The following is a 14,228-nucleotide window of genomic DNA, read 5'->3' on the forward strand; positions in this document are numbered from 1 at the left end:
CTGTCATGACCCAAGTTCTTTTTTTTTTTTTTTTTTTTTTTAATAAATTTTTTTTTTCAACGTTTATTTACTTTTGGGACAGAGAGAGAGCATGAACGGGGGAGGGGCAGAGAGAGAGGGAGACACAGAATCGGAAACAGGCTCCAGGCTCTGAGCCATCAGCCCAGAGCCCGACGCGGGGCTCGAACTCACGGACCGCGAGATCGTGACCTGGCTGAAGTCGGACGCTTAACCGACTGCGCCACCCAGGCGCCCCATGACCCAAGTTCTTTGAAGCCTCACAGAACATCCTTTTATGAAGGCGGGCGGGGTGGGGGAGGGGGTTTCATGTGCACACATCTCCATGTCTGTCCCCGGGCATATTCTTCCCGTAGCAGAGACAGGGCCCAGGGGAGCAAGTTCCGCTTCACCAGCACATTTCCAAGCCCCCGCCTACTTCCGGTCTGTTACCACCCGATTGGTCGGAGCAAATCACGTGGCCTACGTCAACTCTAGGGGGCATGGAATTATGCTCTGCCCTGGGAGAGGCCACCGCAAAGGTGGGTATGCTACAGAGGAGTGGAGAATTATGACCAACAGTTGGATCCACGCAGGATAAAGGCCCTTTGTAAACTTGTAGAGCTCCCGCCAGACTCATTGCCATTGTTACTACCTGTCCAAGACAGGTAGCCCAACCTCCGGAAGGACGGTTGCTTGACTAAAAACCAAAAGTCAGACTTGGCACCTGGAAGTCAAAAGTCGCAGCTTCCAGATGGGAAGGGCCAAAGCACAGAGCAACCACCCCAGCGCCTGCCCAAAGCCGCCACAGGGCCGTTCCCAGGCTGGCGGATCAATAGCAATTTGGGGCGCTGGGGGCTGGGGGCGGGGGCGCCATCTAAGTAACTGAACGTGATGAATACCGGCTGCTTCCCAGTCCTTGGGGGGAAGCACACGCACCATCCACTTAGCGCTGGAGCCTGGCCATTCTCTGGGCACTCCCGTTCCTCCCCCTCCTCCTCTCCGTCCTCCTCCTGCTGGGGCCCCGCTCCTGCCTCGTCCATCAGCAACTCCTGTTCTGGGCCGGCGCTCCTGGGAGGATGGAGGCTGCCGGGCCACCCCAGGCCGGGAGGTGCTTTCAGGAGGCCCTGGAGAAGCTGTTCCCTCGCCTCTGCTTCCTCTGCTCCCTGGTGACCTACGCGCTGCTGGGTGCTGCCCTCTTCTCGGCCATCGAGGGCGGCCAGGACCTGGGGCCAAATGACCCGGAGTTTGAGGAATTCCTGGGGGAGCTCTGTGGCATCTTGAAATGCAACCGAACAGGTAGGTGGCTCCCCCGGGGACGGGGCAGCCTTTTCCGGGTGGGTGGGGGCAGCCCCAGGGAGCAGAGGGCGGGGTGGGGCAGGGGCGCCCCTACACTCTCTGCTCCTATTCTCCCCATTCCTGGGCGGGACCTTAGGCAAATGACTTCTCTCGGAGCCTCAGTTTTCTCCTCTGTAAAATAGGGAGAGTAATGGCCTGTCAGGGTTGGTTGCTGTGCAGAATGTAGGGAAAGCCCTGAGGACCCACTAGGTGCTCTGGAAAGTCCAGCCCCCTTCCCTTGGCCTCTGCACCCAGCCCCACCCAGACCAGCAGGTTCTGAGGAGGGTGGATTGCTGGAGATTTGGTGAGGTTGGATGGGCGGCATGGGTGACCGGATTTGGGGCTGGGGTTCCTAGGCAGGTCCTCCGAACTCTGCCTGCTTGGCCCCGTGACTCAGTTTACAAAGATTAGAATTCAAGAGCAATCCAACTGGATTTGGACCCCCAGGAGGAGCAGCCTGTCCCCTTTCTCTCTCATTTCCTGTTTCCAATGGCTTTTCTATTGTTGGGCTCAGGGGAGGGGAATTGGTTGTGGGAAGAACATGGGGTCCCGGTTGCTGTGTGATCTGCGGGAGAGCCCTTGCCCTCTCTAGGTCTCAGTGTGCTGGACAGAGGCGGCCCACAATCTCAGGCCTGCCAATCACAGAGACCCTGTGGGAAGCAGATGACATAAAGGACAGGAAGCCTCTTGAAGGCACTTTATGGCCTTACTGCATTTCATTTGTATTTAGTCACTTATTTCTACACTGCCCTGTTCCCCAAAGCTTGCAAATATGTATTTAGCAGAGCAAAATAAAATATAGAGAGTAAATAACTAAAGACAAAGGAAAAACGGAGCCTACAGGTGAGGGGAAGAACAGGATGTTCCCCAGTGTGACATGTCCTCACGTGTCCCTCTGCTCGGGCTGCTCACAGCCCCTCCCACCGCCCAGCCCCGCTTTGGGGGCAGGTTCTTCTGTCTGAGGCCGCCTGACTGGAGGCTGGTCACAGTGTCTCTCCGCCGAGGAGGGCCCCACTCCTTCTGTCTACATCTACCAGACAGACACACGCCAACTCAGATGACCCAGGAGATGTCCTCTGCCATTGCTACTGGGACTCTGAGCCATCCCATCTAGTCTCTCGCATGTCAACAAGTTCAGAGCTTCCCAAACCTGACAGGTCACAGTCATCCAGGGAGCTTGCCTGAAATATACATCCCCAAGCTCTTCTCCAAACCCACTTCATCAGGATTTCTGGGGCTGGGTAGGGAATCTTATTTTTAAAGTCTCCTGGATGATCCTGATGCACAGAACACGACGGGAATACAGAGCTGGCCCAACGCCATTTTGATTTTGTTACTGTTGTTTACGTAATCCCTCTGCCCAAAGTGGGGCTCGAACTCACGAGCCTGAGATCAAGAGTCACACGCTCTATGGACTGAGCCAGCCAGGCGCCCCTCCAACCTCGTTTTGTACTGGTTTTTGTTGGAGATTAAAACGCTGAAGAGGTCTAGCTAAGTGCAGGACCCTTTGCCGAGCACGTTTCGGTGCATCACCTCACGTAATCCTCATGCTAGCCCAAGAGGGTTGTATGAGTTGTCCCCTTTCATGGATTAGAAAACGGAGGCTCTGGGAGTTGAGCAGCTTGCCAAGGTCACAAGCTAGAAAGTGGAGCCAAGGATTCTACCCTAGGCATTGGGACTCCAGAGCCCAAGTTTTCACTGCCACGCCATGCCGCCTCCCTGATGGGGAAACTGAGCCTCAGAAGGAAGCGTCTTGTCCACAGCTTCAGGAGCCACTCAGGCTCCTTTTAAATTTTTTAAAAATGTTTTTTATTTATTTTTGAGACAGAGAGAGACAGAGCATGAGCAGGGGAGGGGCAGAGAGAGAGGGAGACACAGGTGGAGACTCAGACCTGGGTCTAGAGTGCTCGTGTCTGGACTCCCAGGTCAGTGCCCATTCAGAGTAGTGACTTCCCGCCATGTGCCAGAGTCTCAAGGTGGCTTCTGGGGTCTCAAAAGCCACTGGCCACCAAGGCCAACGGAACTATTTTGGGAACCTCCCTGAGGAACCAGGACCCCAATCCGGCTCCGTTGACCCTGGGGCAGATGTTTGGAAAGCCAAGGCTTCCCAGAAATCTTCAGGCGACTGGTGCGCACAGATCCCAGTATGAGCACCAAATTCCATCAGGCTTAATAACCTCCGGGAGTGGTTATGGTTTGCATCCATATAACAGCTTACAGCTCATAAAACCCATTTTGCTTTCAATGCTCAAGAGCCCCATGGGAGAGACTGAGCAGAAGTTAGTATGTTTCTTTGCAAGTGAAAAATGTAGAGGCTCAGAAAGTTCAGAAAGCCCCCTAAGGCCACGCAGCAATGCTATGGCTGAGCTCGGGCCGGACCCCTGAGGGCCTCTCCCTTGGGTGCTCATCTCATGGGGCATGTGGCCTCTTAATCTCTGCAGGCACTAAATGCAGAGATGTGCAAAAGCAGAGCCAAGTTCTAGTGTTGATGACGCCACAGGGCAGGGGCCATCCTGGTCCCTGGGGAAGACCCTTTTGCCTGGGTGGGACCTGTCTTGAGCAAAACCCTCTCCTTCACTCTTTCCCAGTTGAGGAAGGCAGGAAACAGGATCTCAGGGTGCTGCTGCAGAAGGTGAAACCCCACTGGTTCAACACGTTTGCAGACTGGTCCTTCCTGAGCTCACTCTTTTTCTGCTGCACAGTCATCAGCACTGTGGGTAAGTCCAAAGGCAAGGGCAGGCCTGGGAGAGAGACCTGGGGGAGGAGGGGGGAGAAGAGTGAGGCTGAGGACCCTTGGTGGGGAGGCTGGAACGTTCAATTCATTTGGTCAAGAAACAGATGTGAAATGCCTACCTCGTGCTGGGTCTTCTTTGCTGAGTGGCCGCTGCTCCTTGCTGGGGGTGGTGGATAGCGGGGGAGGGGGGATACAGCAGTGAGCAGGACTGATGTTGGGTCCTTGGTGGGGATTAGGAAAGAGGGCCCTTGCTTCAGGTGGGTGCAGCCCCGTGCCCGGGTGTGGACCCCAATGAGCAAGGCAGGGGCTGCATTTCAGCCGCCTCCCGCTCCTTGGCTGAATGCTTTTGTACAGAACACCTCTTGCCAGCGGTACCTGCCAGAGCCCAGACTTCGGGGCAAGACAGAAGAACTCAGGCAACCAAACGTGGTCAGCCTATGAGGCCTTCAGGGTACTCTGGGAGCACAGAGAAGGGGCACCTGCCGCAGGCTTGGAGGTGGTCCAAGAGGCAATGCTTAAGTGGTAGGAACATTTTATTTTTTTAAATTTTTTTTTCAACGTTTATTTATTTTTGGGACAGAGAGAGACAGAGCATGAACGGGGGAGGGGCAGAGAGAGAGGGAGACACAGAATCGGAAACAGGCTCCAGGCTCTGAGCCATCAGCCCAGAGCCCGACGCGGGGCTCGAACTCCCGGACCGCGAGATCGTGACCTGGCTGAAGTCGGACGCTTAACCGACTGCGCCACCCAGGCGCCCCGGTAGGAACATTTTAAAGGCTCCCTGGTGGGATTGGTGGCCTGCCGAGTCCGACAGGGAGCAGCGTGGGAGAAGGTGGTCATGAAGAGGGACTCCAGGCCAAAGGAATGGCAGGCATTGTCAGGAGGTTAATCCGGGGGAAGAGACGTGGGTGGGAAAGGAAGCACCAGTCCCCGGGAAGGCCAGTGAGCCAGGCCGAGGAGGCTGGGTTCATCCCGAGGGCAGTGGGGAGAGTCCGGTGGGTTTTAAGCAAGGGAAGAGCATGGTAGCTCAGCATTCCAGAAAGATCACCCCAGCTGCAGCATGAAGGTGGACCAGAGAGAGTAAGGCTGGCAGCACGGAGAGCCCTAGGGGGCTTTCTGCAGCAGCCTGGGTGGGAGATGATGGCAATGGCCTCATCCAGGACAATGGTCATGAGAACGAGAAGAGGGGTGGATTGAACGAGGACTTTGCAGGAAAAGTCTGCGGGGGGATGGGGAAGACACCACTGTCTCTAGCTCTGGTGGGCTCGGCAGGCTGGGGGGAGGTGAGGACGCTGGGCCTGGGGATGGAGGTGATGATTCAGGGCCAGTCAAGGCCAAGGCTCCAGTGGAGATTCTAGGTGGAGACACCCATCACTGCCGGAAATGTGGTTCTGGGGCTCCAAGCTCTGGGTGGAGTTAGGGAGGTGGGTTTCAGAGTCACCAGCATGTAGATGACAACTGTACTCCCAGGGAATGGCGGGGAGCACTGGGGAGGGGTGGGGTATGGTGTGGAGAGGGAGGACGCTGTGCCAGAGCAGGACTGGGAGCACCAATGGTGAGGTGAGGGAGGAACTAATGGGCAGTGACAGGAACTAACAGTTACCCTTGGGGACTTAAAAAAAATTTTTTTAATGTTTTTATTTATTTTTGAGACAGAGACAGAGCATGAGCAGGGGAGGGGCAGAGAGAGAGGGAGACACAGAATCCAAAGCAGGCTCCAGGCTCCGAGCTGTCAGCACAGAGCCCGATGCGGGGCTCGAACTCACGGACTGCTAGATCATGACCCGAGCTGAAGTCAGACGCTTAACCGACTGAGCCACCCAGGCGCCCCAACCCTTGGGGACTTTTAAAGCTCACAGTGGTCTTATGAATCAGGTGGGGGAGCCTGAGCCCAGAGGGGTGCTGTCAGGGGCCAAGGGCATGCCGTGAGTAGGGCTGGTACCCACAAATAGGCCGTGAGACTCCACGTCCAGTGCTCTTTTCCCGAAATAGTCTGCCAGCCTTGCAGGTCTGTGGGGTGCTGCCGGGGCCCTGCCCCCCCCCCCGCCCACCCCTGCCTGGGCAGCCCCAGGGAGAGTCTGGCTGTGCCTGGGCGGCAGGGGCAGCTCAGATTCCCAGAGACCCCTTGTGTGGCTGGGTCGATATCAGTGGCTGGGAGGGAAGGTCCTTGCAGGGAAGGAGCCGGCTTCTCCCCATTTCCCCGCGTTCCCTTTATGCGTGTCTTCAGCCCCCAAACAAAGGTAAGATTCCTACGTGAACGTCACTGACCCAGACCAGTCCCTTCCAGAGTCCAGGGTAGAGGGGAGGCTGCAGGGGCAGCGCTGCCCTCTACAGTGACCATTTGCTCATTTGAAAAGGGGCTCTGTGGACCCCCCAAGCCACACACCCTCTTCTTGGCCGCCACACAAAGTGTGGGCTCCTGAGTGACAGAGCTGAAGGATCTGGATTGGTGAGCCAGGCAAAGAAGGGCGAGAGCCTTCCGGGCAGAGGAAACAGTTGGACAACACTCCGAAGCTTCGAGGTGCTTGGAGGAACAGACCTCTGTGGCCTGAGAGCAGGGATCAGACAGGAGAGAGGGGGACATGGCACGGGCAGTTGCCCCTTGAGCTACGGGGACAAGGCTGCTCTTCCATTCGGGCACCGTGTCCCTGGGCCCTGTCTGAGGGCGCTCGCCCAACTAAGCGCCCCTGGCTTCCCTCCACGGTGGTGCAGCAGGACGGGCGGGTAGAAGGGGCCTCCCCGGGGCGGGCAGGAGTCTCCCCTGCTGGGAATAGGGTCACAGGAGCAGAGATGGTGGGGCTGACCTCAGCCACAGCTCAGAAGCTTCTGGGTCAGCATCTCCACCAGGAGTGGAACCCATTGCTCAGCCCCTACCCCTCTCGGCCAGTGAAAAGGACTGAGGCCCCATCTTCATTCGAGAGAGTACCGGTCCCTGCGAGGGATGGGCCCACAAGGGTCACAGGGCCCCAGCCGTGGCTGGGTGCTCGTGCTGAGGTTCCCTCACACTTGGGGGTGGGGTTGGGGAGCACGCTGGCCAGCTGTGGACTCTGGAGGCTGGCCGCCTGGGGTCAGCCGTGTGTGACCTCCAGGGAGCAATGTGGCCCTTCTGAGCCTCGTCCCCTCATCTGTAGCTCCTCCCAGTCCTGCCTTTCAGATCAGCGTGAGGATAAACCTGAGTGGCCGTCAGGATCCTTCCAGATGCCCCTACCACAAATTGCAACCCTACTGGCTTAAACAGCCGGGAAAATGTGTAAATGTGTTCCCTCTGGAGCGCAAGTCCAGTGGGGGACAGCTCTAGGGCTGGTTCATGTGCAGCTAAGCCATGACATTGAGCACCAGATACTCTCCCGTCCTGCTCAGCAGGTCACAAGACGGCCACCAATATCCACTCCCATTTGGGCATAGTTGCGTCTCGTAGACAGGAAAAGGGCTGGCTGTCACCATCAGCAAAAAAACTCTAGAAACTTCCCACCCCGAGCCAGTCCTGGCAAGGGGGTTACGTTACCAGAATGATTTAGACCAATTGGATCTATCCCTAAACCAGGGGGTCGCGTGGGGTGGGTGGGTGGGGGGTAGTGGTATTCCAGGAAAGATGAAGGAATGTTGTGGGGGGAACAGCCAGTGTCTGCTTTATGAATGGGCACACGCGTGTGTCCAAGGGCGCCCCCATGTGGCTTCCTTCAGAACTGGTCCTTCACCTAAATTGCCTGTGCAGGCAGGGACTGGTCATGGGCAGAGAGAGTACCAACAGTAACCGCAGCACCGAGCACTTGCCACCACTGGGCATGATGTTCACAGGCTTTATATGCATTATTTTATTTAATTTTCATGACGTGACAACCCCACGGGGTAGGTGCCGTGACATTTAGCCGTGAGCTAAAGTTCTGGAGAGGGAAGTCACTATTGGGAAAGCAGGGGTGGGGCACAGCTGGACTTTTTCAGGGAAACCCACGGCTCAATGGAACAACGGTTACAGGGATGCTGCAACTCCAAGGAAGATGCTGGAGATGAGCAAAGGGGTTCAGTTTGTGTTCCTTTTCCTCAAGGACTTCGGGGAATTGGCCTAATGCAGCTTCTCAGCCTGGGCACTATGGGCATCTTGAACTCGATGGTTCTTTGTCGTGGGGGCTTGTCCAGCAACGTCCCTGGCCTCTACCAACCAGAGGCATCCACCTCTTCCCCTGCGGTCTCCACCAGTCAACAGTGTCTCCGGACATTGCCACGTGTCCCTCGGGGGGGGGGGGGGCAAAATTGCCCCCCTTGAGAACTGATGTAATGCAGTGGTTATCAAGGTATGGCCCCTGGACCCGTGGCATGAGCATCACCTGAGAACTTGTTAGAAATGAGAATTAAGGGGCACCTGGGTGGCTCAGTAGGTTAAGCGTCCAACTCTTGATCTTGGCTCTGGTCATGAACTCACAGATCATGGGATCGAGCCCCACATCAGGCTCTGCCCTGAATGGTAGAGCCTGCTTGGGATCCTCTCCCTCTCTGCCCCTCCCCCACTCATATTTTCTCTCTCTCTCTCTCTCTCTCTCTCTCTCTCAAAATAAATAAACTTAAAAAAAAAAAAACAGAAATGAGAGTTAATTCTCAGGCCGCATCCTAGCCCTACAGAGCCAAAAACTATGGATGTGGGGCCGAGCAGTCTGTATTTAACAAACTCTCTAGGTGATCCTGATGCATGCTGGCGTTTGCAAAGCGCTGACCGGATGTGAAGATTCTCGGCCCTGACTGCACACTGCAATTATCTGGCTGTCTTTTATAAGCTCCCAAGCCCGGACTCCATGCCAATCAAGTCAGAGTCGCTAGGGACAGACCCAGGCATCAGTATTTTTCAGAGCCCTGCAGGTGATTCTAACGGGAGTCCAGGCTGTGAACCACTGATCTAATGGAAATGCATTATCTTGGTTTAAATCCCAAGAAGGCGATGCTCCTATCAAATCAATTAGGACGTCACGCCGTCCAGTAATTACAAGTGGAAGAGGATGTTGGAGAGGCTCTCCACGGCCTGTAATCAATACTGTGTTTCAAGTGCTTCCTGCCCTACATCTCTGGGCCATTCTTAATGCACCTGGCCTTAATGCTGAAAAGGGGACACCTGGCAGGTGTGAGGTTGGCCAATCCCCAGTCATTTCCAATTGGGTCAGTCCCCTTGGATTGGAAAGTAAAGTGCACGGGCTATTAAATACAGCCTAAGTGGAGTGGACTGACCGTACTGGAATATATGAATGCATTATAAGAAATGGTAGGATTTTCCGTTATGCATTTCAGCATTTGGTAATTGCTACGGTTAATACATTTCCTTCACAGGGGCCATGCACTGTCTGATATTTGCTTTCTTTTTTTTTTTTTAAGGTTTTTTGTTACTGGGGAGCCTCTCCTGACTCTCCTGGGGGTGTACAAGAATTAGGGGGCTTATCCACCATCTAGAAAACAGGGTGGTCTCAGTCTATGGGACTTTGTGGCTGCTGCTAACATCCCTAAGGACTGATGGCTCTGTGGGGCCCGTGACAAGCTTTGGTACAGGAACCTTTGCTGACACGCGGGGCCTGGGCTCCACCAGGACTCTGTGGCCAGGCCTCTCTGAGCTCCTGCCCCTGCAGGGGAGGTTCCGGGTGCCCTCCTCCCTCACCTTCCCTGCTCCAGAGAATCTTTCCACACCTTCCTTCATGGCTGGACCGACCAATCGCCAGTTTGCCTGGGACTACCACAGTTTTAGCATAGAAAGTCCGGTGTCTTGGGAAACCCCTCAGCCCCATGGCTCCCCTCTGTCTCTCCTCTCCCCCTTAGGTCCCCACCCCCACCTGCTTCTCCTTCGTGGTTCTGGGCTTTCACTGAAGCCCGGACAAGGAGCTGAGGCCACTTCTGCAACCTCTTCTCCTTGAGGGGAGAGCCGGAACTGCTCAAGACCCTGAGGGAACAGGGAAGGGAAACAGAGGCACTTGGAACTGTCAGTGCTCTCTCGGCGAGGCCTGGCCCTGGAACACACCTGGGTTTCTGAACGGGAGGTTTAGGCAATGCGGCCCCCATTCCTGCCCCCTCGTGCAGATACCTGTTGGGTCCTTGTCACAGGTGGAGGACTCCCCTGGTGGAGAGCTGAGCTCAAGGCCAGGGGTCCTAGAGGGCAGGACCTCTGCCTGCTTCCCGTTGTGCCCCCAGCCCTGCCCACAAGTGCCTGGCATAAAGTAGGCGCTCAGTAAATGCGAATCCAGGATAGATGCCTTTGTTCTCAACGCTCATAGGACAGTCTGCTCTTACACATCCTGTTATCGGTCTCCAGCTGCTATGCATATATCACTAGTGTAGTGATTCGATTCATATCTGCCTCTCCCACTAAACCAGAAGCTCAGCGAGGTCGGATACCATATCTACTTTGCTCAGCACTGTGTATGCAGTAAGCACTCAGTATGCGCACACATATGAACACACGTAGAATTAACTGTCCCTCCTACCAAAAGGTGCCTCGTGGAATCAACCCAGTGTGGCGTAGAGTGCCCTGGGATGGGTGCCCATTGATGAGCCCCTCTGAGGTCCACAGCCTTCTCCCAGGACCCTGGTGAGGGTGGGCAACCTGAATGCCTCTGTGCTCCTGGAAGGCAGAGCCTGAGGCCGGAGTTCGCCACAGGGGACCGTAGCCCCGGAGGAGGCTGGGGCATAGCCAGCCTGGGAAGTGCCTTCAAATCAATTTACATAATTGGCCTAGGTTTTTCTGTATTAATCCTCCTTTATGACATCAAAAATTAAACACAGGCATTAAATACAAAAGCTTTTCCCTCGTTTTGTTGAAGTCACTGAGCTTGCTCACTCCAGAAGATCCAACTCTCTGTGCTGTGGGGGTTTGATAGCTCTCTGCTCCTGCCCTGCTGTAGACGTGAGGGTGGGGGGGGGGGATTGGGCGATGGACGGAGAAGACTCTTGAAGAGGACAGAAACCTCAGCCCGCCCACCCCCTTTGCTTGGCTGACTGGTTCTTAATGATTGGAAGGTTCTGCCCCCTTGGGTGCTCCAGACCCCGTGGGAATGAATGCTGGCATGGGAGCCAGATGGTTCTGGGGATTTGACTGCCAAGCCTATCGCTGAGCGCTCTTGGCCAAGTTACTTCATTCCTCCAAGCTTCAGTTTCCCCGCCTGTGAATGGTGACAACCACGCCTACCTAGGCAGGTGGGCTGACACCAGCCCACAGTAAATGCTGCTGGCTGCTCTTATGGGCTCCTGAGGGCAGGGACGCTGACGATTCTCGGCTGCCCACTATGGGTCAGGCACTGGTCTCGTGTCATCTTCCCAGCGAGTCAGGACACAAAGCGGAGACCGCCGTTCCTGTTTTGCAGCTAAGAAACTTGAAAATGTGAGCCGTCAAGTAACTTTCTAGAAATGCCAGAGCTGAGGTTCGCACTCAGGTTGGAAGATTCTAGATGCTGGGAACCTAACCCCTTCACTAGCACTCGTGACCGCGTCTGTCCAATCTACTAAACCACAATGGCCCTGAGGGCAGCAGCTGTATTTTAGTCCTTCTGTCCCCTCTCCCTCCTTCCATGCACACTGCTGTGCTCTGATGGCACATAGTAATAGCCTGTTGTATAGAAACAAACGAACCAAGAGGCCCAGACATCCCAGGGAGGACAAGCGTGGCTTCTTAAAAACAGATGCCTTCGTGGAGGATGAAGGAGCCGGTGGGTATGACGGCAAAGCCATCCATGGCCTCTCCCCTGCATTCATCCGGTCACACGGATGCTTAGAAGTGGCCGCAGCAAAGTGAAAAGCAATCAGCCCACTCCCAGACATGTTTGTCCCCTGCCGAGGACATCTTGGGTCACATATCTAGACATGAGTTGCTCCTTATCCTGAAGAGTAGCTGAGTTTCACCTCCTGCTTCCCCCACCAAAACGGGCCCAATGCCAGATGGTGGATGGATTTTTTTTTTTTTAATTTTTTTAATGTTTATTTTTGAGAGAGAGAGAGCGAGAGAGCGCGTGCATGAGCAGGGGAGGGGCAGAGAGAGAGACAGAGACACAGAATCCAAAGCAGGTTCCAGGCTCCGAGCTGTCAGCACAGAGCCTGACGTGGGGCTCGAACTCACAGACCGTGTGATCATGACCTGAGCCGAAGTCGGATGCTTAACCGACTGAGCCACCCAGGTGCCCCTGGATGAATGTTTTAAGATGAATATTTTCAAACACGTTGTGTAAACCATCACACCAAGGAGGAGAAATGGCAGAAGGTCTCTAAAACTTTCTTCGGGAAGGGGAAGAGCAGACCAGCATCCCAGGGTCTGTCCTCTTTTTTCAGGTTACGGCCACATCTACCCTGTCACCAGGCTCGGCAAATACTTGTGCATGCTCTACGCCCTCTTTGGCATCCCCCTGATGTTCCTCGTCCTCACGGACACGGGTGACATCCTGGCCACCCTCCTGTCCACGTCTTACAATCGGTTCCAAAAACTCCCATTCGTCCGGCCCCACCTTCCCGAGTGGTGCTCTCGCCTGCTCTGCGGAAGGCCTGCCACCAAGCCTGTTTCTGCCACCACGCCTGTGGCCGGAGCCATCCCCAGGATCGTCATAGAAACCCAAGAGCTTCCGGACCCCAAACCCGGCACGTGTCCCTCAGCCCCAGGCAGCAACGTGGATCTGTTCGAGAGACTTCTTGCACGGGAGAAGCAGAACGCGCTGCAACCGCCCCCGCGGGCCGTCGAGAGGAGCAACTCGTGCCCAGAGCTGGCGTCAGGGAGGCTCTCCTACTCTGTCATCAGCAACCTGGACGAGGTGGGACGGCAGGTGGAAAAGCTGGACGTCCCCCTCCTGGTCATCGCCCTCCTCGTCTTCGCCTACATTTCCTGTGCAGCCGCCATCCTCCCCATCTGGGAGAAGAAACTGGACTTCGAGAACGCCTTCTATTTCTGCTTTGTCACGCTGACCACCATTGGGTTTGGGGACACCGTTTTGGAACACCCTCACTTCTTCTTGTTCTTCTCCATTTATATCATCATCGGGATGGAGATCGTGTGCATTGCTTTTAAGTTAGTGCAAAACAGGCTGATTCACGTCTATAAAAATCTCATGCTGTTCTTGGCGAGAGGGGCGTTTTACCATCCCGTTAAAAAGTGAGATCTCCACCATCTCTTGTGGGACAGATGCCAGATGAGCCCCTTTCCTTGCCTCATCTCTTGAGGGCAGTGCAGTTGGAACGGGTGGCCCTGCCGCTTGTCACCTGAGACCGTGGGGCTTGGAGACAAATCCTGCACGAGAGCTGATTTTGGTCTCAAGGCCCTGCAGAAATGTGGCCAATGCCTTTCACATCAAGGCATTGGACAAAAACTCTCCCCATCCTCCGAAGCCCAGTTCATTGTCCTGTCTTCGTCTGTCAAAAGCCCCACCTTATGTAAATGAAACCACCTTATGGATGTCATAGCTTCTCTTGAGACACCAGAAAAAAAATGAACCTTTGTTTTTGCAGTCCGTACTTTCACCTAAATTAAAACGTACCCTCGGTGAAACAGAGCTAGTCTGAACGACCTCTCCTCTTGAATGACTTCGTGCATGTGTGCGGGGTCAGCCCAATCTCAGCCCATGTAAGGTACACTGGTGCCACGAAACGTGACTGTCACCTGTGTTCACGGGGGCCTGGGATAGTTCAACTGCCAGATTCTGTGTAGACCCGTGTTCCCACCAGAGTGGCTCCTGAATGAGCGGGCATGTGAAAATGTTGACTTGGGTGATCGTTGGTGGAGGAAGGGGTCGGCACTCCCCAGTGGAATCGAGCCTCGGTTACTTATCAGCACCCCCTGCATTGGCCCTCCTTCTTCTCCGTGTCGTTTCTCCATTCCCCTTGAGATCACCCCCAAATAACCCACTTGCACACAAATCCTTGTCTTGGAGTGACCTCCCCTGGGGACCCCGGCCGGGGAGAGGATGTCACAAGTCAGTGTAGGAACTAGTTGGCACATGCATGGAGCACTGCAAGGGTCTTCCCATTTCCTTGGTTGGTCATGAGAAATGTCTGATTGCAGAGAATCAAAGTTTCTTGACAGCTTCTTTGTGAGAATCTTGGGAATCCTGTGATTAACAAAATTAGTCAGACCCTGGGTAAGTGGTAGCACAAAAAACGCAAAACCCAATACAAAGTCCGGGAGGTTCCAATTAGAAAGGAAAGGAAACACCTA

At 54.9% G+C, this 14,228-nt stretch overlaps 1 protein-coding gene across 1 annotated transcript; it reads left to right on the forward strand.

Annotated features, from left to right (window-relative positions):
* Positions 1-527: 527 nt before the first annotated feature.
* Positions 528-13,566, forward strand: KCNK18 (potassium two pore domain channel subfamily K member 18). The gene is made up of 3 exons (XM_040486955.1): positions 528-1,296; positions 3,924-4,052; positions 12,359-13,566. The coding sequence occupies exons 1-3, from the start codon at positions 1,077-1,079 to the stop codon at positions 13,171-13,173; spliced, it is 1,164 nt and encodes a 387-aa protein (XP_040342889.1). The 5' UTR covers positions 528-1,076; the 3' UTR covers positions 13,174-13,566.
* The last annotated feature ends 662 nt before the right edge of the window (positions 13,567-14,228 follow it).

Source organism: Herpailurus yagouaroundi, unplaced genomic scaffold, assembly GCF_014898765.1.
Source record: "Herpailurus yagouaroundi ecotype Mexico unplaced genomic scaffold, PumYag 163, whole genome shotgun sequence".
NCBI classification, from domain to species: Eukaryota; Metazoa; Chordata; class Mammalia; order Carnivora; family Felidae; genus Herpailurus; species Herpailurus yagouaroundi.

Bases quoted from the DNA above. Each gene is read 5' to 3' on its own strand.
- KCNK18 (XM_040486955.1), top strand. From the start codon at position 1,077: ATGGAGGCTGCCGGGCCACCCCAGGCCGGGAGGTGCTTTCAGGAGGCC. The intron at 1,297-3,923 runs GTAGGTGGCTCC...ACTCTTTCCCAG, and splicing joins CTTGAAATGCAACCGAACAG to TTGAGGAAGGCAGGAAACAG. The intron at 4,053-12,358 runs GTAAGTCCAAAG...CTCTTTTTTCAG, and splicing joins CACAGTCATCAGCACTGTGG to GTTACGGCCACATCTACCCT.